The sequence below is a fragment of the Vipera berus genome (genome assembly GCF_964194415.1).
Source record: "Vipera berus genome assembly, chromosome: 7".
Taxonomy (NCBI): domain Eukaryota; kingdom Metazoa; phylum Chordata; class Lepidosauria; order Squamata; family Viperidae; genus Vipera; species Vipera berus.
In genome coordinates, this window is record NC_138209.1 from 8,738,501 (window position 1) to 8,764,202 (window position 25,702).

At 43.8% G+C, this 25,702-nt stretch overlaps 1 protein-coding gene across 1 annotated transcript in view; it reads left to right on the forward strand.

Annotated features, from left to right (window-relative positions):
* The window catches only part of FRAS1 (Fraser extracellular matrix complex subunit 1), a gene marked incomplete at its 5' end in the record, with an annotated part of 282,197 nt that overhangs the window by 69,968 nt on the left and 186,527 nt on the right, over window positions 1-25,702 (forward strand). Inside the window, 2 exons of the mRNA XM_081333331.1 lie at window positions 3,455-3,595; window positions 12,270-12,413. Coding sequence (XP_081189457.1) covers window positions 3,455-3,595; window positions 12,270-12,413 — 285 coding nt within the window. The remainder of the gene's footprint in view (window positions 1-3,454; window positions 3,596-12,269; window positions 12,414-25,702) is intronic.

A 25,702-nucleotide genomic window follows, 5' to 3' on the forward strand; every position in this document is an offset into this window, starting at 1 on the left:
ATAGATTGGGGGAAAATGGAGTGAGGAGGAAGGCTGCTGAGACTAGCAGATCACAGCTGTATAGACTGCAGGAGAGTCTGCAGAACAAATAATTCACACCTCTGCTTGAGGCAGGAAAATCAGAAATAAAATATCCCCACGAGGCAGCTTTTCAGCCTCTGATTGTCTATAGCCTCTTTGGCAGCCTGAGGCACCCCTTGTCCCAAATCAGGCAGTTGAAATTGGATCAGAAATAGCCAGTGAAACTAACTCTTCCATGCCTTCTGTCCAGTTTGCATATTTATTAAGTGCCTGCAAGTCAGTCTTGTCTCCTGGCAGTTGCCTGGACAATCCCCTGCAATTTCCTTGGCAAGGTCTTCAGAAGTGGTTTGCCATTACCTGTTTCCTAGGGCTGAGAAAGAGGGGCTAGCCCAAGATCAACCAGCTGGCTTTGTGCCTCAAGCAAGACTAGAACTCAAGAGTATTACACCAAATTTGTTCTCTTTCTGTCAATATTTTTCCCTTTTTATTGTTTTTATAATCCCTTAATTTGGGATAGAATCAGAGTGACTGGATGGAGCTGAGCATTTACTAGCCAGATGCCCTTCCTGACACCACGCGGAGTTTGCAGCAGATATTTTTTCTTTGTGCCCTGAGAGAGAAACATCTGCCGCTACCTAGGATTGAACTCTCAACCTTCCAAGTGAGAGGCGAGCATCTTCACCACTAGGCCACCATGCCATTCCCTCTCTTTCTGTCAATAGTAAAAAGAGTGACTTCTGATAGGATTAACACAGGTGTTATGATTAAGTCCCCATCTCAAAATGGGAGAAAAGGGAGGTAAATTAATCTTGCACATTCCAGTAATATCACATCAACATCTGTAATTGGTCCTGTGGATGATGGATGGATAGATAGATGAGACAGATGATGGATAGATAGATGATGGGATGAATGAGATGATGGATGGATGGATGGATGGATGAATAGATAGATAGATAGATAGATAGATAGATAGATAGATAGATGATTGGATAGCTAGATGATGGAGAGATGATGGATGGATGGGTAGATGGGTGGATAGATAGATAGATAGATAGATAGATAGATAGATAGATGATGGATGGAGAGATGATGGATAGAGAATAGATGGATGGGTAGATGATAGATTGATGGATGGATGGATGGATGGATAGATAGATAGATAATAGATGGATGGAGAGATGATGGATAGAGACTAGATGGATGGGTAGATGATGGGATGAATGAGATGATGGATGGATGGATGGATGAATAGATAGATAGATAGATAGATAGATAGATGATTGGATAGCTAGATGATGGAGAGATTATTATTTATTTATTTATTAATTTAATTTATATACCGCCCTTCTCTCAAGAGACTCAGGGCGGTGAACAGGGCAATACATAAAAATTAGATACAAAAGTTAAAATTAGATTATTAAAACATAATTAAACAATGCCCAGAGATAATACAAATTTAAAATTGAGGTCGTTAATAAAAATCCCACCCCGTCCCATCAGGCCAGGCCAGCTTGTTTAAAAAGATAGGTTTTAAGGTCGCGCCGGAAGGAGCGGAGATCGGGCGCCATCCGGAGCTCAACCGGAAGATGGTTCCATAAATCCGGTGCACCCACAGAGAACGCTCTCCCCCTGGGGGCCACCAGTCGGCATTCTTTGACCGGCGGCACCCTGAGGAGGCCCTCTCTGTGGGAGCGTACTGGGCGGAGGGAAGTTGACGCCGGCTGCAGGTGCTCCCCAAGGTATTCTGGACCCATGCCATGGAGGGCTTTGTAGGTCATTACCAACACCTTGAACCTCACCCGGAAGACAACTGGCAACCAATGCAGCTCGCGGAGCAGAGGTGTAACACGGGAGTATCGGGAGACTCCCAATACAACTCTCGCGGCTGCATTCTGTACCAGTTGGAGCCTCCGAGTGGTCTTCAAGGGTAGCCCCATGTAGAGAGCGTTGCAGTAATCAAGACGAGAGGTCACGAGCGCATGGGTGACCGTGCGCAAGGCATCCCGGTCTAGATAGGGCCGCAACTGGCGCACCAGGCGAACCTGGGCGAACGCCCCCCTAGTCACAGCTACAATATGATCTTCTAAGGAGAGTTGTGAGTCTAGGAGGACTCCCAAGTTGCGAGCCCTATCTACAGGAGGTAAAGACTCACCCCCCATAATGAGGGGTGGGATATCCTGAATATCCCGAGATGCCGGTACGCACAGCCACTCCGTCTTGTCAGAGATGATGGATGGATGGGTGGATAGATAGATAGATAGATAGATAGATAGATAGATAGATAGATAGATAGATAGATAGATAGATGATGGATGGAGAGATGATGGATAGAGAATAGATGGATGGGTAGATGATAGATTGATGGATGGATGGATGGATGGATGGATGGATAGATAGATAATAGATGGATGGAGAGATGATGGATAGAGACTAGATGGATGGGTAGATGATGGATGGATGGATAGATAGATAGATAGATAGATAGATAGATAGATAGATAGATAGGTGACACACACAGAGAGATGGATGGATGGATGTGGGCCTGGCTGCAGTAAGATTGTCCATTTTTGTTCAAGATAACATGTTCTAATGTGGATTTCATGTTTGCTCTACTTGTGTCAGGCCCAAAACCAATAATGACACGTGGCGATTCTTCCAAGCTGAGTTCTTTATTGTTTCATGCCTACAGACAAAATATTGCAAGACTGAAGACTCTGCTGTCCGCATCTATCCTATACTTTGGGAACTATTAGGGAACTATTAGAGATATCCTGTGATATCTCTCACACATGCTATCCGGAGCAAGTTGCTTCTTACTCCTCTGGAGTGTATCTCTTCCCTCCTGGAGATCCATCCTCTTATATTCCATCACAGCTAATGCTTTTTTTAGTTCAAGGTTGCTCTCCTGCAGCTCAAGCCCTTGGGCATTTGAGGAGAAAAAAATCTGCAGTATTTTTTTTAAAGATGATTGGCGTTCAGGAAAAGCTCCTACCAAACCGTGCGGAATATGTGGCAAAATCCCCTGCAGCTACTCTCATGATTAAAAAGTAGTCCAAGAAAGTCAAATTAAAGAAGTAGAACTTTGGTAGAACAGATGTTCTACTTTAGACTCTGTGTCTAATGTTGGGTATGACAGAGCTTCCCCCTTGGACTTTTGTGACAGTTGTTTAGATGATGGTGTGCATTGCTGTCTTCTGCAGTGTGTGGTCTTAGAACTTTTGCCCTGGTGTTTCTCAACCGTGGCCGTGTTAAGAGATGTGGAATTCAACTCCCAGAGTTCCATGGCTGGCTGGGGAATTCTGGGAGTTGAAGTCCACACCTCTTAAAGTGGCCAAGGTTGAGAAACACTGTTCTACCCACAAGTTCTGCCATCTTTGAAAAACTGTATAGTTTTATTGATCAACTCACTTTTCTCTTTTTTCCACCGCAGCGTGCCACTCTTCCTGCCTTTCTTGCACGGGGGGATCTCCAGAGAACTGCACCGCTTGTGACTCCCCTCAGGTCTTCCACGAAGGCCGGTGTGTCTCTGAGTGTCCAGAGGGATGGTATCATCGAGAACGCCACTGCTATGGTGAGTGTCCAGAGTGGAAACCCTGGGCAGTATAATCAAAGAGTAGAACAAAAGATCTTTCTCCATCATAGCTATAGAGGATCCTCGATTTAGAACCCATAAAAGCATTCATAGTTATGCCGGATTCTAGACTAGGTGATAACTAGGCAGGTTGTGATGAAAGAGATGGGCAAGAAGTAAGACATTCCATTTTGTTTGTCCCAGAAAAAGGGGTAGTATTCTGTTCCGTCCTGTTCCGTTCCATTCTCCTCTCCTCTTCTCTTCTCTTCTCTTCTCTTCTCTTCTCTTCTCTTCTCTTCTCTTCTCTTCTCTTCTCTTCTCTTCTCTTCTCTTCTCTTCTCTTCTCTTCTCTTCTCTTCTCTTCTCTTCTCTTCTCTTCTCTTCTCTTCTCTTCTCTTCTCTTCTCTTCTCTTGCCTTCCCATCCTACCTTACCTTATCTTACCTTACTTTACCTTACCTTCCATTTTATTTTATTTTATTATTTCATTTCATTTATTTCATTTCATTTTTGAGATTTATTTGCTGCCCATCTTGTATCCAGCAACTCTGGGCTACCATCTAATTCCAGCATTATCTAACATTGACTCTACGTTCCATCTTCAGTTGGCAACTTTTAATTTTGAACTTCGTAGCTGAAACATCTGGCACAGGTTTTGGCTTCCCTTACTTCTCCCCTCTCCCCTTGGTAGAACTCAGATGCTTACCTGCTCTTTTGTGACAGTTTGTTAGTGAAGGTATTAACCACCTATGGATTTGGCTTTGTATTTTTCTGACTCATCTTTTACTGCTGGCTTCTTAAAAATGATTTGTGTTGCTGACAAATAAATATGCACAGGCTCCCGAAAAATGATAAGTAACAGATGGCAGAAGAGAGTTAACAACAATGATCTGTATTAGAATAATGGGATATTGAGAAAAGAATTATCTTGCCAGCAATGAGCATGTTCTGCCTTTGTTTTTAAATGGCCTCTTAGGCATTTCTGTCCCTGATAGATAACGCAGGAGTGTGTGTGGCTACTGGGAAAAAAAGAAAAGAAAGAAAGGTCTCCATATGTAAATATAGATGTCTACTATTTGCATATGGGTGGTAGATGTCACTATTTTCCAGTATAATAGAATTACAAGGCACCTTGGAGGTCATCTAGTCCAACCCCCTGCTCAAGCAGAAAACCCTACACCATTTCAGACAAATGGCTGTCCAGTCTCTTCTTAAAAACCTCCAGTGTTGGAGCATTCACCGCTTCTGGAGGCAGGTTGTTTCGCCGATTAATTGTTCCAACTGTCAGGAAATTTCTCCTTAGTTCTAGGTTGCTTCTCCCCTTGATTAGTTTCCATCCGTTGCTTCTTGTGCCTTTGAGTGCTTTGGAGAATAGGTGGACTCCTCCCCTCTTTTTTGTGGTAGTTCCACTCTGTGTAGGAAGGCTGCTGGGTGACCTTGAGCCAGTCACTTTCTCTTAGCCCCAGGAAGGAAGCAATGGCAAACCACTTCTGAAAAATCTTGCCAGGGACTTGACCAGGCAGTCTCCAAAGATCCGACATGAGTGAATGGAAGAAAAAAAAATCCTAATCAAGGCAGTGGTTGCTTGGAAAAGAGAATGTGACTGTCATCTTTCAAGCTTGTGAACTTCCTAAGTGCATCTTGTTTGACCAGGGTGAATGTAGATTGGTAAATTGGTTAATCTTTTCTTAGGTCTTCTTAACTTTCTGTAACCAAGGCATGCTTCATTGGCAGATAAAGGTATTGTGGAAAGTCACACACCCTCCCCGAGAAGGAAATATTAAAAGGGCAAAAAAATATATTTCCTCAAAGGATCTTAAAGAGGCAGAAAAGCATGCCCAGTTTTCTTAGCAGCCCCACGTCTCCCTCCCCCTCAAGCAGAAACCCCACTCTGTAGAAATGCAGATGATCATCTTGTCAGAAAGACTGGACTCAGGAAACTGGGATTAGGAAGAAAGATCCCCAGAATCAACACCAAAAATCTAAGAGTCATCAGCCACAGCCACAAGGAAGCAGGATATGACCTTTGGGACCTAATAGGATTAACCCACCACCATCAGAATACCAGAAAGGCACACTCAGATTCAGGTCAAAATTCATGCCACAGGGAACAACTCCAAACAAAAGGCTCCAGAGGGTATAAAAACCCACTCCCTACATGTGCTCGCTCTCTTTTCTTCCAGAGCCATCTTCCTGTCTGGCTCTCCTCTTCAATAAACTGTAACCTTCTTTCTATAGCAGTTGCCATGTTGTTTATTCCCGGCTTGGACTGAACCATGATGAAGACTTCCTTCAACAGTATTCCTCGACTTATGAGCACTATCTTGCCACAGTTATTAACTGAATCACTCTTTTCAGTGCCGTTGTAACTTTGAAGGGTCACTAAATGAGCTATTGTAAGTTGAGAACCATATGTATGGACAATGATCAAGATATGTAAAATACTGTTAACATTTTAATCCGAGAAGAAGAAGCACAGTTCCTCTGCAGCCACTATGAATTAAATTCATGAATATTGCAGACTCCGAGTGTAACCATGCCATTCCTTCAGCGATATCTTTCTCTTTAGATAAGGTATATATGGAATGGGCAAAACGTTTGAATTTAGAAAATCTCAAATCCAGAATGATCTGTTTTGAGGGTGGAAACTCTACTTTCAGATATGAAATATTTGTTGTGTATTTAAAGATGGGCCACTGCCCCAACATCGTGCAAGGATTTCAGACTCGAAAGATGAGTGTTTTTAATTCCAAATAGTTCAGATTTGCAGTGCTTTTTCCCGCCGTCGGTCAGCCTAAAGGGTTATTTTACTGAGCATCTTTTATTGAGGTTTGTAACTTAAATGTGGAATTATAGAGAGAGAAGACATAATGTGGAGGGGTGGTTTTGATCCATAGTAAAAGACTCACAGTGTTCTGTTCCAGCCTACGACCGGCCCTGTTTGAATATCAGGGACAACCCCTTTTTATAGTCAACAGGCTGGAAAAACCCAACCAAATTTTACAAAGAAATCAAAACTGCAAACAAGAGTTAAACCAAAAATTCAAACAAGAGTTAAACAGGAATAAAAGACCAGGACTCTAGCAGAATATCTTCAAACTGTTGCCTTCAGCAACCAGCACCTCCCACACTTTCCGCTTTTATCAGCAGTCTCAAGGCGTGGCTTCTCATTGCCTTCTCCTCCTCTCACCGAGTTGCCTCATTGCCTTTCTCTGTTCTACTCTGCTGGATTGCCTCCTGCTCCTAGCGTCCCTGAATAGATCCAGCTGTGAATCATCTACGTCCAATACCTTGTGCTAACACGGCTGAGTCTGATGAAGAACATGACGGGAGGGGCCAGGCTGAGAGTCCTGCAGTGCATCAGAGCCTCCCTCTGACACCAAAGGCTCTCCAAACCCCTCCTCCTCCTCTTCAGAATCATCAGACTCAACTGCCGGTATCACAGGCTGACGGTGAATCACAACACACAGCTTGGAATAGCACCCTGTTAACGATGATTCAAATATATTTAAGATACATTAAAAATACTCCAACATATCGCCTATTTACTTATAAATAGTATAGATCACTCATTCTCACTTCTCTCATCTGAGGCACTTAAAATCAAGGCCACACCTGAATATAGCTGATACAGCCTGATTTAGAGTCTCCACAGAAACTGGGTTGACAAATTTTAGGTGTACCTCACTTAGCTGTATTTGCTTGGCTGTTTTGCCCAGCTGGACAAATCCTATAAAACTACAAATTTACTTAGATATTTTATCTTTAGATCTGTTTCTCTGAAGTAACACTTGTTCAAGCCTCATTTTGCTTTCTTTTATGCCCTGGGGCTTTTATTACTTGACAATAATACTTCAGGTCTTTGTGATTTCTTCAGTCACGGAGAACTTGAAGTGACTCCAAGCTAGTTTTGCTTAGCTAAACTAAGACATCACACGACATGATTTTGTGATTTTAGCATCTTCTCCTTCAGTGACCAGTCAGGCTGAAATACTGTATTGCAGAGGTCCCCAACCTTTTGGGCACCAGGGAACGGTTACGTGGACGAGAGTTTTTTCCACGGACCGGAGGGGGTGTGGTTTTGTGTGCTGCCTGCATCCCGTAGATGGGGCTTTGCTTGTTTGTGCGGCCCGATTGCTGGCATGCTGCAGCCCGGTATTGGTCCACGAACCGGGGGTTGGGGACCCCTGCTGTATTGGATTTCTCTTTTGGCTTTGTCTTCTACCATATGAAAAATCAACCACAATTCTGCAAGGTGATCTTAGACGCAGCCAGCAATTCTATAGCATAGGCCAGGGGTAGGCAACCTTGGCTCTTTTATGACTCGTGGACTTCAACTCCCAGAATTCCTGAGCCAGCCACGCTGAGGGGAAAGGGAGAGGTTTCCAAGCTGAGCCATGGCGGCTCAGGAATTCTGGGAGTTGAAGTCCACGAGTCATAAAAGAGCCAAGGTGGCCTACCCCTGGCCTAGGCCTAGGTCACTTTATGACTCGTGGACTTCAACTCCCAGAATTCCTGAGCCAGCCATGCTGAGGGGAAAGGGAGAGGTTTCCAAGCTGAGCCATGCTGGCTCAGGAATTCTGGGAGTTGAGGTCCACGAGTCATAAAAGAGCCAAGGTTGCCTACCCCTGGCATAGGCTGTGCTTTTGGACCTACCAAGCTATCCCTTTGGAACAGAACTATAGGTAGTCCTCAACTTACAACAGTTCATTTAGTGACCGTTCAAAGTTACAACAGCACTTAAAGTGAATTTATGAACGATTTTCACACGACTATTGAACCATTCCCATGGTCACATGATCAAAATTCAGACACTTGGCGACTGACTCATATTGATGATGGTTGCAGTGTCCTGGAGTCACGTGATCTCCCTTTGCGACCTTCTGACAAGCAAAGTCAGTGAGGGAACCAGATTCGCTTAACCACCTTGTTACTAGCTTAACAACTGCAGTGATTCACTTAACAGCTGTGGCAAGAAAGGTTGCAAAATGGGGAAGAACTCTCTTAGCAAATGTCTTGCTTAGTAACAGCATTTTGGCTAAGTGAGACATTTGTTAACTGAGCCCCCCCCCCCATTTTATCACCTTCCTTGTTAAGTGAATCATTGCAGTTGTTCAATGCAGAAATTTCACGGTCAATTGCGGTTATAAGTCATGGACTACCTGTATATCCTTAAGATCAGGGCATACAGTAGATTTCCTTAAGAAGCCTATGCATATGTTCCCAGGTTTTTTCTTATTAAAGTCCATTGGACCTATTTTTAAATTAAATGTATAACACAGTGTTTGGCAGCGTAGAACGCCCAACTGTTTAGTCCATCAGAATATGAAAAACTATGATTGCCACTGAGTGCCATTTGTGCAGAAAAAGAGGTAGATCACTGTCACCATCAAGAGAATAATTGACGATTCCAAGAATTGAATCGTGGGAACTTGCATGTCGACACATGTCAGCTGGCACTGAAACAGCCTCTCAAATTTTGCTGGATAGCAGAATAGATGCCATGGAGCAGGGGTCCTCAACCTTGGCAACTTTTAAGACCTGTGGACCTCAACTCCCAGAATTCCTCAGCCAAGAATTGGGAGTTGAAGTCCACAAGTTTTAAACTTACCAAGGTTGAGGACCCCTGCCATGGAGGCTAATGAGTCCAGCGACCCCATAGGTTGATTCAGTACCTGTTTTATCCTCTTTAAAAGCAAAGCAAAGATAGCTGGGAAGGCGCTGGGGTGATAGCAAGAACCCAAACTTTCCTTTACAGCAAACTTTGAAAACTTCAAAGCTATGACTAATGCAGACCTTAATCTCCCCATTTCATTTTTGAGCTGAGTTTGCACGTAGGGAGGAATGCCTGCGTGTAGCTGAAGAGATAAGTGAGTTCTGGGGTTGTTTTTTTTTTCTTTCTTTCCCCATTTCGTTAATGGAAAATGCTTGCCGGAGTCCGTTGTTGTTATCTGGGGGAAGGAGTTGGGGGGAGCAGGCGAGGAAAAATCTTATTTGCTGAGTCGACAGGCGAGACAAATCTTTTCCGTGCCTGTATACTGGTGTTACTGTTTTTTTTTTCCCATTTAGAGTTGGACACAGACTCCAAAAAGTTTATGGAGGAGGAAGTGTTGCAAATAAACGGAGAGAAAGGTTTTTATGGAAGCTCGTTTTAAATAGCCGTATAGGAGTTAATTTAGACGACAACTCTCTTGTGGGTGGAAAAGAACTGAGCCCATATGTTTTCGGCAGATGGTTATATTTCAGTTTGTAGCAGGAGGAACAGAATGAAATTAACAACTATTTTTCATATATTGTGGCCCTCATATACAGGCTGTCCTTGACTTGCAAGCATTCATCTAGTGAGCGTTCGAAGTTACAATGCCACTGAAAAAAGCGACTTATGACCGTTTTTCACACTTAACGACCGTTGCAGCAGCCCCAGGGTCACGTGATCAACATCCAGACGCTTGGCCACCGGTTCATATTTATGACGGTCGCAGTGACCCGTGGTCATGTGATCCCCTTTTGCGACCTTCTGACGAGCAAACTCAATGGGAAAGCCAGATTCGCTTAACCACCGTGTTACTAACTTAACAACTTCCATGATTCACTTTGACAATTGCGGCATGAAAGGACGTCAAATGGGGCAAAACTCACTTAACAGCTGTCTCACTTAACAACACAAATTTTGGACTCAGTTGTGGTCATAAGTCGACCACTACCTGTAATGTGAGCCCAGGTCTGTAGCTTACTAGGTCTAGCCCAGGGGTGGGGAACCTTGGCTCTTTTATGACTTGTGGACTTCAACTCCCAGAATTCCTGAGCCAGCCATGCTGAGGGGAAAGGGAGAGTTTCCAAGCTGGCTCAGGAATTCTGGGAGTTGAAGACCACAAGTCATAAAAGCGCCAAGGTTCGTTCCCCACCCCTGGGTTAGCCAAATGCCAGCAAGATGTAAATCCAATCTCCTTTTTACCACTTGTTTTGCAGACTTAAATTTGCAGGTGTGGATTCTTAATAAAACATTCAGATATTGAAAGCCAGAGGGAAAATATTTTCTGTCAGCATTTCCTTGTCTGATCCTGAGATCACGCAACCGTTGAGGAAGGATTCAAACCAAAGGCAACCTCCCCGAGAATGGAGATATTTTGGCTCTATTTAGCCCAGACGATCTAATTCATTTTCAAAAATGAATCTGACTCCCCCCACCCTGGGAAGAATGAACATTGGACAGCTTTGTTCCTGCTGTTATTTGTCCTGCTGCAGACCCCCTGGGAGCACAAAACAATAACAACCCAAATACAATCTGTATTGAAATTGCTTTTCCAGCCATGCACAGTCCCTCTTTCCACAGACAGCGCCTCTGCCATCTTCAAACATGTCATGTAATTAGCATTGATAGATTGTGTTTGTATCGCGAGCTAAGTTGTAGAAAACTCCCAGCAATGATTCAACTGAGGAATACATGTAACCACGATGTAAACAAGATGTTGAGACTCTAGAAACTAGAGTACAGAGAAGAGCAGCAAAGATGATCAGGGGACTGGAGGCTAAAACATAGAAGGAACGGTTGCTGGAATTGGGAATGTCTGGTTTAATGAAGAGAAGGACGAGGGGGGACATGATAGCAGTCTTCCAATATCTCAGGGGCTGCCCCAAAGAAGAGGGAGTCAAGCTATTCTCCAACGTGCCTAAAGGCAGGATAAGAAGCAACGGATGGAATGCAACCAAGGAGAGAACATCTTCAATGATAGTATTTTTTTAAAAAATAGATTTGTGACAGATAACCCAGCATGCACATAGCCATGTTTTCAGCAATGATCCAACTAAGGCCAGAATGGGATAACTCACTGTGGCCAACTTGTCATGACCCATTAGCCCTGGGACCAGTGGTGGGATTCAAATATGTGAGCAACTGGTTCTCTGTGTGGATGCCGTTTCCGGAAATCCATTCTGGGCCTGGGCAACAAAAAATTAGCTACCGGTTCTGCCAAAGTGGTGGGAACCAGCTGAATCCCCTCATTGCGTGGGAGAACTCGTCATGGGACAATTCAACAAATACAGCATGGCCAACAATAATAAAAGAAAGAAAGTCAATCCAGAAACGCAAGAGTTACAGTAATTTTGACGAAAGCATGGTCAACAATAATAAAAGTACCTGAATGAAAAAAATGATTACAGTGTTGAATTGTCCTGAGGCAAGTTGCCCTGTGGCGAATTGGCCGTGGTGAGTTGGTCATGGTGAGTTTGTCATGGTGTGTTGGTCACAGTGAGTTGTCCTAGACGGCAACCTTGGCTCTTTTATGACTTGTGGACTTCAACTCCCAGAATTCCTGAGCCAAGGTTGCCTATCCCTGACCTAGACCCAACTAAGGCAGGTGTCTCCAAACTTGGCAACTTCTAAGACTTGTGGACTTCAACTCCCAGAAGTCCCCATCTAGCAGGGCTGTCTGAGGAATTCTGGGAGTTGAAGTCCACATGTCTTAAAAGTTGCCAGGTTTGGAGATCCCAGAACTAAAAGAAACATCTCCATAGGTGGTTGTTTTTGTTTTTTTAGATAAATTTGTGGCAAATACCCAAGCGTGCACATAGCCACGTTCTGGCCACTACAAAAATCACAGTTTTGCTTTTTATCAAAGCGATCAGTCTCCGTTGCTGACATTTCTTTCTCGTAATCGCCTCTCTGTCTCTCCCAGCCTGCCATCCCTCTTGTAAGACATGCAGCGGGCCTGCTGATGATGAATGCGCAGCTTGTCATCCCCACGTCTCTTTCCTCAATGGAAGATGCAGAACCCCCTGCAAGACAGAGCAATACCTCAATCTGGTGGGACACTGTGCGGGTAAGTGCAGGAGAAATATCGAACCGCTTGCAGCACAATTTATTGTTTGGTCCTGCCACATTTGTAACCCTCTGCTTCTTTCCCTCAGAGGTGTTCAAGGATAATGCAGTTTTGTCTTCATTCCGAACGGAATTAGTTGGAAGATTCTGCTTTGTTTATTGCTCCGTTTGAGGCAAAGTACAGATTTGTACTCAGGCTGTCAGCTGCCACCTTATGCTTGCTTGTGCTTTGCTACGTTATGGTGACAGATTGCCTTGGACCCTGTGTGTGGGGGGGGGAAGACGGCAAGTGGGGAAAACGAAAGTAAGTACTGTGTGTCTCTGAGACACTGCTTCAAGGTCACCCAGCATACCAGCTGCCTACCATCCTGTGTCTGGATTGACTTTTAGGAAAACATCCTGCCTGTGATGGAAGGTAGCTAAGGGAAAGAAAAGTTGAACTTAAGGTTTTTGGCACACAATTCTCACTTCTGCAATGCACTTGACTTTCAATAAACCTATTCCTTCCTCAGCAAATGGAGGCTTGGATCGTTTTACTTAGAGGTCTAAGTGGTGGCAGGTCCGACACGGGCTTTCTTGATCTGAATCCAGCAGTTTGGACACACAGCTGCAAATGGGCGTACAACCTTGGGACTGGCTATTACCTGACACACCTTGATGGCATTTCCCAGTACCTTTGTAGGAACTGAAGTGATTGTAGTGCAAACACTTTTGAAGGTGGCTTCTATTGACAAAGAGACTCAATGTACTGAGGATATTCTCTTGAGGAACTGGACCAAGGTATCTTTTTTTTTGGTGGATGTGCTACAGATGCGTTGTACAATTTTGCTGATCCACACCAGCATAATTGTTTTTATTTGTTCAAAAGAACTTCCTCATGTTTTAGTCTGTCAGGACAACAAGCATAAACCCTACAGACAAGCGAAGGAAATCAGGAGTCCAGGCAGTGCAGATGAACACACACACACACACTCACACAAATGTAATTTTTTTGGATTGCTAACAAAGAATTAAAGGGAAACTGATATAGCTATTTCAAACTTATTTGTTCTCATCAGTCCGCCACACACTTCCGAGATTCGAACCTGGGCTGATTGCACACTAGGCATTTGTTTTAACCTCTAGGCTACAGGCTCTTTCTTACTTTGTCAGCTGCATCAGGGAGGGAAGAGACAGGGTAGATATGTCTCGAGTATTTTGAACGCCTTGTCGGCCCATATATATATATATCTGAACTACTAAAGGTTAAAGCGAGTTGGCAGTAGATAAAAGTCAATGGCATTCAAGATGGGCCAGACGTAGATCACTTGTGGGCACAAAGGAACTCGATACTGATGACCCATTTGACCCCTCCCTTGGGCTCAGCCTGGTCATCTACACCTGCCTTAGCAATGGTAGTTCCAACAGTTCTGATTGCCATTATTAAGCAAGCACTATATGGGTCATTAAGCAAGGACCTTATGGGATTTACAATTTGTGATTTCCTGCAGGTTTCCCCATTGATGCGACTGTGGGGTGGCTGTGATGTCCATAACTATGGGGAGACTTCAGGACTTTTCCATGGAGATCTTTTTTTACTTGATAAACCCATACATCTTATGTCAGACTCTCCCGAAAGAGTTTTTAATTTTTTTAAGCAGAAAGAGCCAGTCAATAGGAAACAAATAACCTGCAAAAGATTTCAGATACTATCATTCTGAAGTTCATTATTTCACAACTCCTTGTGTATTTCTTTTGGGCTAGAAAACTAATTTATTTGATCTCAGGAAATCATTTTTCATAGCTCATTTGTCTCTTCTGCCCCAGCATTGATACCACTTGGTTTTCTTGGAGCAGAATCAGGCATAAAAAAGTCAAAGCACTGTGTTTTTTTTAAGATTTTTTTTAAAAAAGTTACTGTACTTCAGAACAAAGACTCATCCTTATTTCCAGAACCTCATGTAAATCTTTTAGAAAATAAAAAGCAGGTAAATGCAGCCTAGTCTTTGATTATTGTTTGCCCATTTTTCCAAAAAAAGATGAGTTAAGTTGCAGTGGTAAAGAGGACAGCAACAATATTATAGCTAGAGCAGTCATCCCCAACCTTTACAGCCTGGCCCGGCTGAGTGGGGTGGGGGGAGAGGAGAACTGGGCTGTGCGAGTGGCGAGCCAGCGTGCCTGTGAACGCACACACAGCCCTTGCACAAGTGTCAGGCCAACACACACGTGTCCAGTTTGTCTTACACGAGTGGTGAGCCAGCACGCATACGTGCAAATGCCCACCGGCCTGCCACTCATGCAAGTCGAGTTGTGCTTGTCCACTCTGGCCAGCCACTCATGCAGTCTAGTTCTGAAAAGGCCACAGCCCGGGGGTTGGGGACCCCTGAGCTAGAGACAGCGTTCACTTAACAATAGTACTAGAAACTCCATTGTTAAATGAAAGGGTTGTAAGTTGAAAAACCATTTGATCATGCTGCTTTGCAATGACAGTTCCAACAGTCCCAGTTGCCATCATTAAGTGAGGACCGTGTGGGGTCATTAAGCAAGGAGTTCGTGTGATTGAAACTTGTGACTTCCTGCTGACTTCCCCATTGACATGACTGCAGGGATGTCGTAACAGCCATAATTATGAGGACTGGTCATAAACATGTCAGCCTTACGTAGTAGACCAAACAGAAAACACGACCAAATAAGCTAATTCAACTCCATTGTAAAGCTACATTAACAGGATCCTGCAAGTCTGAAAGTACAGTTCTCCCGCTGTCACTTTTACCGACTGATGCACTGTTCCTGCTGTCCACTTACTCCACCCATTATGTAGCTGTGGGCTATGCTGCCTTTTATCCTCTTCTCTGACAGCTCGCTAGGTAGCATCCGTTTGCCCCGTTCCCAAGGTCATTCCCACATACTATTATAAGAACTACCATTCATTCAGTACCATCCTAACTTGAACGATCAGTGAACCAGGGACCCACCTAAACATGTTTTTCAAGAAGGAACTCAGTGTTGTGATTCAGGGTCAGCCTGTGGGTTTGGCAGTTGGGTCGGACGACTCAGAGGAGGAGGGGGGTGTTGAAGACCTTGCTGAGGGGGTTGAAGATCTTGCTGATGAGAGCCCTCAGCCAGGCCCCTCCCACTTGGTCACCACGGAGACCCAGCTGTGTGAGCCTGACAGTGTGGATGAAGATGACCCACAGCTGGCCCTGTTCAAGGACGCCCGACGCAGGAGGCAGTCAATTAGGAGTAAACAGAGGAAGGCAATGGGGCTTCTCGGAAGGAGGCAGAGAGAAGCCACGCCCTGAACTCTATATAAGGGGAATGTCTGGGAGGGCTGGTTTGCTGAAGGCAACCACTCGGATGGTTCATGTTTCTTTAAGCTCCTGTTTCTTGGTTCGTGTCTTGTTTGTTTTTGTTGCAATAAATTTGGCAGGCGTAATTCCAGCCTCTTGCCGTTTGTGGAAGGGTTGTCCCTGCCTTTTCTGCAGGGCCGGTAGCAGGCTGGTACAGAACACTCAGGGTTGAGTTTCTGACATTCCCAGTTGAAAAGAAGACTCTTCTCCTCCAAGCTGGTGCTTCTTATATTAGTGGGAACTGCAGCCGGGTTCAAGCAGAGCAGATTGGGGAGGAGTTGACTGGAAGGATGCAATGTGGAGTATTTGATAGCATGGAGTATTTGGTTGTGTGCTTTAAGCTCTGTTTAACCAAAAGGGAGGTATGCTGGCCATGAACCAAAAAATATGTTGAACAAGTTTCCTTCCTCGCTTATGTGATCCGAATCGCATTTCCACCTCCTTCCAAGCATTCTACAGTTTAAAACGTTCCGGGATTTGATTTTGCTCTCTGGTTACTCCTAACTGAGCGGAATACAGTAACTGCATGCTTAGCCATAGCAGATCTAAACTGCGCAAATTCAGACAAGCAATAATGGGCAGCAGAATGGATAGTATTCATATATAGTACTGTATGTGCCTAAAAAGCAGAGACATCACCCTGACAACAAAAGTACGTATAGTCAAGGCTGTGGTCTTCCCAGTTGCAATGTATGGCAGTGAAAGCTGGACCATAAGAAAGGCTGAGCGCCAAAGAATCGAGGCCTTTGAACTATGGTGCTGGAGAAGACTCCTGCGAGTCCCTTGGACTGCAAGGCGATCAAACCGGTCAGTCCTAGAGGAGATCAACCCTGACTGCTCTTTCGAAGGCCAGATCCTGAAGCTGAAACTCAAATACTTTGGCCACCTAATGAGAAGGAAGGACTCACTGGAGAAGAGCCTAATGCTGGGAAAGGTTGAGGGCAAGAGAAGAAGGGGATGACAGAGAATGAGGTGGCTGGATGGAGTCACTGAAGCAGTAGGCGTGAGCTTAAATGGACTCCAGATGATGGTAGAGGACAGGAAGGCCTGGAGGAACGTTGTCCATGAGGTCACGATGGGTCGGACACGACTTCGCAACTAACAACAACAACAACAATATGTGTAAGGGCGAAGATTCGACTTGGGATTGTTGTGGAAAGTTTTTTTTTTTAAATTGACAAGTAGTCCTCAACTTATACCATTCATTTAGTGACCGTTCAAAGTAACAACCACTGAAATAAGGGACATGTGACCGTTTTTTTCAGACTAACAACCATTGCAGGATCCCCATGGTCACATAATCAAAATTTGGATGCTTGGCAACTGACTCCTATTTATGACGGTTGCAGTGTCCCAGGGTCACATGATTATCTTTTGCAACTTTCTGACAAGGTCAATGGGGAAGCCAGATTCACTTAACAACCGTGTGACTATCTTAACAATTAGAATGATTTGCTTAACAGCTATGGCAAGAAAGGTCATAAAATAGGGGCAAAACTCACTTAACAACTGCCTCAGTTAGCAACAGAAATGCTGGGCTTAACTATGGTCGTAAGTCAAGGACTACCTGTATAGTGAATGTTGTCCAGCTCAGCTGTTGACCTATCTTAGTGTCTGAACACATTTTGAAAGTCATCATTAGGTATGATTAATGATTAATGATAGCAAGTAGCTATCACATCTAAGATGGCGGCGCCTGGAATGGCTGCGGCTGCATTGGCTCTTGAAGGCGAATAGTTTTGGGAGGGATAGTAAGGGCTATAGGCCACATGATCAGGAAGATTTTAATGTGTTTGAGCAACATGGTGGAACTAAGGTAACATACGACATACGACCGACAATCTTCGCTGGCCTGGCGAGTTTCTAGTTGTTTTGGAACTGTTGGTGAGACCGTTAAAAGTCGTTGGCGTTGTTTGAATTTGTTCTGCCAGCAGCAAGATCTGACTGCTGGCCCAGTGATGGATTCTACTGCAAATCAGGGCTGTTTCCAGAGGAGGCAGAGGAGGACCTGGAGGTTATGGAGCGAAGGAACTGGATGAGGCTGTCGGCAGGCCCAGAGGAAGAGAGAGAGGCTTTTGGAGGAGTTGGTGGCGGCAGCAGCGTGCTCCAGGGGCGAAAAGAAGCAAGGCCTCTTTAAGGAAAAGGTGGAAGAGTCAGGATCAGAAAAAGGAAAGAAGGCGAGGTTGTCAGAATACAAGCCAATTTGAGGGCTAATCCACATAGAGCCCCATTTCCATCTGTCCTGTGTGCCATCGTTCACTCCCTAGAGACTAAAATGGACAACGTGAAATTTGAGCGGGCCACGAACAAGAAGTATATATCAGAGGTGGTGACCCTTTGAGAGCTGTATGCAATAAAATTTCATTTTGATGTATGCCGATTGGTGTACATTCAAAGTGACAATAAAGTTATCATCACATAAATTCATAGAACTTCAGGTATTGTAATACATGTATCAGTTTTCCTCAACCAGAAGCTTCTTCAAATGTTTTGAAATAAAATGGAGAGAATGTCCAGGTTGAATTATATTGTCTAGGAACATCCCCAGGATGGATTGGAGTAGGAGGTTGACATAAATACTGCCGTACTGAAAGTTAACACTACCGTATGGAGAAATTTTAATTTATAATATATTTTTATAACTGTCACTCAATCTGTCATTGATGCTTGTTTAATACAGAAATATTCCTTTCCACCCCCTTAAGGGCAAACATTGCATATTAGGACTTCAAAGAAACTTATTCTTCTTTTTCTGTACCAATTGCAGCCAGAAAGCCAGTGGCAAAAAAAAGAAAGAGAAAACATTTTAATTGTCAGAAGCTACACCAATTATTATCTTGCAGAGCGGGTAAGCCGTAAGTCAATTTAATTGGCAGGAAGGGAGCAATAGAAAAATAGCGCTATCCTTGGGAAGAATAACAGACCCAAAATAAGGTCTTTTGAAAGGCATTAGTTGATTTCTTTTCTCTGGAACCAGTTGTACTGTGAGATAATATAGTGCATTTTACATTGTCAGTAATCCTGTGAGGTTTGCCTAAAAGAATTACTTATTCTACCTTTCTTTTCTTCTTCTTCTTTGATTTTTTTTTCTTTCTTTCATTCCCTTCCATTTTGAGATTCCAGATATGCCTTTGTAACAGTCTGGCAACAGCAGAGCAGCTCCTTTTAATGTTTTTGCATTATTGAGTAGTGAGACACATATAAACTGGATTGTCAGATAATAATAAATAATGATGATGATGATGATGATGATGATGATGATGATGATGATGTTGGAAGGGACCTTGGAGGTCATCTACTCCAACACCCTGCTGAGGCAGGAAACCCTGTATACCAGTTCAGGCAAATGGCTCTCCAGTCTCTTCTTTAAAACTTCAAGTGCTGGAGCATTCACAGCTTCTGGAGGCAGGTAGTTCCACTGATTAATTGTTCTCACAGTCAGGAAATCCCTCCTTAATTCTAGACTGCTTCTCTCTTTGATTAGTTTCCTTCCGTGGGCTTCTGTACATATCCTAGTCAGTTTCACTCACCTAATTTACAGGTAGCGCTCAGCTTCACAACAGTTCATTCAGTGACTTTTCAAAGTTACAACTGCACCGACAATGTGAATTATGACCGGTTTTCACACTTAACGACCATTGCAGCATCCCCATGGTCACATGATCAACATCCAGACGCTTGGCAACTAGCTCATACTTACGACAGCCGCAGTGTCTTGGGATTCACATGGATCACCTTTGCGACCTTCTGACAATCCAAGTCAATGAGGAAGCCAGTTTCACTTAACAACTCTGTTAACAGCAGGGGCTCACTTTGGCAACAAAGGTTGTCAAGTGGGGCAAAATTAACAACTGTCTCACTTACCAACTGAAATTTTGGGCTCAGTGGTGATTGTAAGTGGAGGACTTACCTGTAGTCAAATAACACCCAGGGGCCTTCAGTAGTTAAGGGGGAGGTAAAAACTGGGTTTCCTTGAGGTTGGTCCATGTGGTAGAACCACCAGCTGAAGGGAATGTGTAAAGAGACATTCCAGCTTAGAAGAGCACATGAAGTATTAATACCACTTTACAATGCCTTGGTAAGGCCACACCTGGAATACTGCATCCAGTTTTGGTCACCACAGTGTAAAAAAGATGTTGAGAATCTAGAAAGAGTACAGAGGAGCAACCAAGATGATTAGGGGACTGGAGGCTAAAACATATAAAGAGCAGTTGCTGGAATTGGGTATGTCCAGTTTAATGAAGAGAAGGACGAGGGGGGACATGATAGCAGTGTTCCAATATCTCAGGGGCTGCCCCAAAGAAGAGGGAGTCAAGCTATTCTCCAAATCACCTGGAGGCAGGACAAGAAGTAACGGATGGAAACTAATCAAGGAGAGAAGCAACTTAGAACTTCCTGACAGAACAATTAACGAGTGGAACCACCTGCCTCCAGAAGCTGTGAATGCTCCAAAAGTGGACGTTTTTAAGAAGAGACTGGACAGCCATTTGTCTGAAATGGTATAGGGTTTCCTACCTGAGCAGGGGGTTGGACTAGATGACCTCCAAGGTCCCTTCCAACTTTTTATTATTATTGTTGTTGTTATTGTTATCTTCATCGTCATTGTCACTGTTATTATCGTTATTATCGTTGTTATTGTTATTGTTATTAATTGGTTATGGGAGGAAATGTCTGAAATCAAACCTATAGGTCTATTTCTGTTGTTTACCAAAAGTTTGGTCAGATTAATGTCAGGTACAGGCAACCACTCACGGTTAGGCCCTAGTAAGGGGTCTCCAAACTTGGCAACTTTAAGACTGGTGGACTCCAATTCCCAGAATTCCTCAGCCAGCATGTGGTGGGAGCTGAAGTCCACCAGTCTTAAATTTCCCAAGTTTGGAGACCCCAGCCCTCATAGGTATTTTATTGTTGATCGCCTATATTACAAGAATCTCACCAGACTGTCTGCCTTTCCTTGCGAAATTGCACCTACAGGGAATCCTCGACTTACCACAGTTCATTTAGTGACCGTTCAAGGTTATAACGGCCGCTGAAAAAAACAGACTTATGACCCATTTTTGACATTTATAACCTAGGAAGCCTCCCCGTGGTTGCGTGATTTACATTCGGATGCTTGACAACTGGCTTGTATTTATGACAGTTGCAGTGGTCCGGGGTCATGTGATCCCCTTTTTGTGATCTTCTGACAAGCAAAGCCAAGGGGGAAACCAGATTTACTTCACAACCGTGTTACTAACTTAATAATTGCAGTGATTCGCTTAACAGATGTGGCAAGCAAGGTTGAAAAATGGGGCATAACTCTTAATAAATGTCTCACTTAGCGACAAGCATTCTGGGCTCAGTTGTGGTCGTAAGTCGAGGACTACCTGTATAGACCTAAGGGTCTCCCTCTCCCGAATGAACTCTAAGCTGGAGTGTCTCTCTATGCCTCCTACAGTGGCCCCCTAACACTGTCCAACACCTTAACCACAAAACCATCCTGGCTCTTGGCTTGTGAATCCATGCGCTGTAAAAAATTAGGTACAGTATTTTTTTCCTCCCATTCATTTCAGTGGGGCATGTGAAGAATGCCCAGATCAATATTTAAAAAAAAGAGAAAATATTGAATTAGGCAAGTGGGAATTGAAAGTATAAAACAGAATCTTTCTTTCTTTCTTTCTTTCTTTCTTTCTTTCCTTTGTCTCTTTTCTTTCTTTCTTTCTTTCTTTCTTTCTTTCTTTCTTTCTTTCTTTCTTTCTTTCTTCCTTCCTTCCTTCCTTCCTTCCTTCCTTCCTTCCTTCCTTCCTTCCTTCCTTCTTTCTCTTTCTTTCTTTCTTTCTTTCTTTCTTTCTTTCTTTCTTTCTTTCTTTCTTTCTTTCTTTCTTTCTTTCCTTTGTCTCTTTCCCTTCCTTCCTTCCTTCCTTCCTCCCTCCCTCCCTCTTTCTTTCTTTCTTTCTTTCTTTCTTTCTTTCTTTCTTTCTTTCTTTCTTTCTTTCTTTCTTTCTTTCTTTCTTTCTTTCTTTCTTTCTTTCTTTCTTTCTTTCTTTCTTTCTTTCTTTCTTTCTTTCTTTCTTTCTGCGATTCAAAGAAAAATATTGGCCCAATTTTTAAACAAGTTTTCAGAACAATATGCCGTTTTTCTCCTCTTCCCTCTATCGCTCTTTTCCCCCCGGGGTCTGTCAAATTCATTCCAAGCGTCTCTTCTTTCATTTTTTTCTCTTCCTCATGGGAGAGAGATCAATAGTGGTGATGTATAAGCTCCGATGTCCATGTGGCCAAAGTAAAACAGGAGGATAAGAGAAAAGGTGCCAGCCCATCATCTCCCAGCTCCACATAGGAATAGTTCAGTTAAAGGAACCTCACACGCATTGGCAAAACGTACAAAAAGAGGAAGGAAAAAAAAACAACCTTGCGTATACAGGTAATCCTCAAATTACGACCACAGCAGAGCCCAAAATTTATGTTGTTCAGTGAGAAGAATTAAGGCGGGGTGCAAATAAATAAACAAATAAAACCCTCATCGAAGCATGTTGTTAAAATGTCCTTTGTTTTTAAAGTCTCTTTTAAAGCCTTGGTGGAGCAGTGGGCTAATGCCTCCTTAAGTAACACCAGCTGCCTGCAATTAGTGCAGGTTCGCATCCCAACAGGCTCAAGGTTGACTCAGCCTTCCATCCTTCCCAGGTAGGTAAAATGAGGACCCAGATTGTTGGGGTCAGTTAAGCTGACTTGGTAAAAATGCCGCTTGGGGTGTGTGTGTGTGAAAGCCCTAACAAGCAGGCATATACATAGAATGAAGGCTACTGCTAAGCTTGTAAGCCGCCCTGAGTCTTCGGAGAAGGGCGGGATATAAATGGAATTAAAAAAAAATAAAAAAAATATTAAAAAGTCTCTTTCATTGGAAGCCATGAGAGTGAAGACTGCCAGATTTGGCTGGATTGTGCCTCACCACCACCACCACCCCCCCCCCCCCCCCGCACCAAACTGGATGATTTCTTGTTTGTAGTGATACAGAGAAGCTTTATCCTCTCACTGCTAATTCTTGGTGGTTTGAATTGGAAGTTCCTTTGGGGGAAAAAATGACTTTGGCACACAAATTCTCCTGGTCTCGTCATTCAGCTGAGAAACAAAGCTTCCAAAACGAAGAAGGAAGAAAAGGTTGGGAGGGGTTACGTTCTAGCAGGAGAGGAGACATCAAACAGCGAATCTGGACAGCAGCAGCCTCGTGCTTTCGTCTCCTCCAGACTGCCGTTATTTCCCTTGTAATTTTCTGAATCGCTGTTTAACGAGGATTCATTCGGTGTCGAATATCCCTCGCATGCATTGCGTACAAAAGGCGTCTTGTAAAACCCTATTTCCCCCCCATAAAATCTTTTCAAACGTCTCTGTTGAGGGAGACGGTCAGGAGCCCTGGGCTAATGAGCTGCTGAAAGTAGGAACTGTCAAGTTCTCCTAGTAATGAATCCCATTCTTGAGTCTTGGACATGTTGCAATGCAACTTGTCTTCAGCAGTTAGGAACAACAATATGGGAGCACCACTTTGTCGTCGCTTTTCTATTTATTTTTTTTTAACATTTTACAGGTAGTCCTCGACTCACAGCAGTTCATTTAGTGACCTTTCAAAGTTACGATGCCCCTGAAAAAAATGATCGTTTTTCACACACATTTTTTAAAAAAAAAATTATTAATTTTTCCCCATACAATTCAGTAGTACTTATTCAGCAACGTGTTGTCTGAGTTTATCATTCACTAATACCAGTGATGCAGTGGCTCAGTGGGTTAGGACGCTGAGCTTGTCGATCAGATAGTCGGCAGTTTGGCGGGTCGAATCCCGAGTGCCGTGTAACAGAGTGAGCGCCTGTTACTCGTCCCAGCTTCTGCCCACCTAGCAGTTCAAAAGCACGTAAAAATGCAAGTAGAAAAATAGGGACCACTCCAGTGGGAAGGTAACAGTGTTCCGTGCACCTTTGGTGTCTAGTCATGCCGGCCACATGACTACGGAGACGTCCTCGGACAAGTGCTGGCTCTTCGGCTTTGAAACAGAGATGTGCACCGGCCCCTAGAGTCGGAAACGACTAGCACGCATGTGCGGGGGAACCTTTACCTTTACCTTAATACAAGTTTAATTCCTAATTCTTTGTTTTTTTCTCCAGCCGTTGATAAAAAAAGTCCCGAGTCTGATAGTATTTTGTTTCTTCTTTCTCTTTCAACCTCATAGTAAGCCTGTCCATTTCTGCACAATCTAATATTTTTTAAATTATTTCTTCCTCTGATGGTAATTCTCCCGTTTTTCACACACTTAACAACCATTGCAGCATCCCCACGGCCACATGATCAAAATTATGACACTTAGGGAACTGACTCGTATTTATGACGGTCGCTGTGTCCCGGGGGTGTGTGTCATGTGATCCCCTTTGGCGACCTTCTGGCAAGCAAAGTCAAATGGGGAAGCCGGATTGACTTAACAACCGGGTTACTAACTTCACCAACTGCAGTGATTCACTTAACAACTGTGGCCAGAAAGGTTGTAAAATGGGGCAAAACTCACTCCGCAAATTTCTCACTTGGCAACATAAATTTGGGGCTCAGTTGTGGTCGCAAGTTGAGGACTACCTGTACTATAACATTTTGTGACGAGCTGCCCAGAGTCTTTGAGATTTGGGCAACATGCAAGTTCAATGCATTTTGGTTGGTTGTGGTCAGCCAGATCTTTAGAAGGGATTTGCTATTTTTATCCATCTACCGAGTCCTTCCCGAGGACCTGGGATAAGCAGGTGTTTAGTATTAAAGGTTATTGTTGCAGGATGTAAGCTGTTCCAGGTAAAGCTGCTTTTTGCAAATTATTGTTGTACTGTGGGGCAAATGCAGGAGATCTCGCTGGCGTTCCTTCATCTGTCATAATCTGAAGGTGTGTGCGTGTGTGCAAACAGCAGTGGCGTAGCGTGGGTTATCAGCACCCGGGGCAAGCACCCGGCCGCTGCACTGTCCCTCCCCCAGATAGTCCCTCGCTCTCTCTCCGCACCGCACGCCTGGCACCCCCCCCTCCACAGTGGGCGGCGACCCGGCGGCTCGGATCGGATTCGCACAGCCAGCACTGCAGTGAGAGAGAGTGAGTGAGCCAGGCAGGGGCAGAGAGCTGCGAGTGCGAGCGCGCCCCCCCCCAGATGTTGCGCCCGGTGCGCCTGGCCCCCCCTGCACCCCCCACGCTACGCCACTGGCAAACAGATCTGATAAGTGTGGCGGGAGTGAATTCTGCTCAAATCCCCTTCCTCCTGAAGTATCCATTTTTATAGCAAGATATATAAGTATTGATTTTTCTCGAAATTAAGAACTCCGACGCTCCATTAACTAATGGGGCACATGATGCTTTCCAGTTTTTCCCAAAAGAGTCTGGCTCTGTTTGCTGTGGGGGTTTTTTTGTGGTCAGGTTAAAAAAAAACAACATTTCAATCCAGGTGGCCTTTTCGGCCAGCTGTTCCTTGAATGTGTTTCCTTAAAACTACAGGTGGTCCTCAAATTAAGAGCAGAATGGAGCTCAAAATTTCTGTTGCTAAGTTTTGTTAAGTGAGTTTTGCCCCATTTAATAATAATAATAATAATAATAATAATAATAATAATAATAATAATAATAATAATAATAATAATAAGAAGAAGAAGAAGAAGAAGAAGAAGAAGAAGAAGAAGAAGAAGAAGAAGAAGAAGAAGAAGAAGAAGAAGAAGAAGAAGTAGTTGTTGGAAGGGACCTTGGAGGTCATCTAGTCCAACCCCCTGCTAAGGCAGGAAACCCTATACCATTTCAGAAAAATGGCTGTCCAGTCTCTTCTTAAAAACTTCCAGTGTTGGAGCATTCACAGCTTCTGGTGGCAGGTTGTTACACTGGTTAATTGTTCTAAGTGTCAGGAAGTTACTCCTTAGTTCTAGGTTGCTTCTCTCCTTGACTAGTTTCCATCCGTTGCTTCTGAAAATATGGCTTCTTACAAAGTAA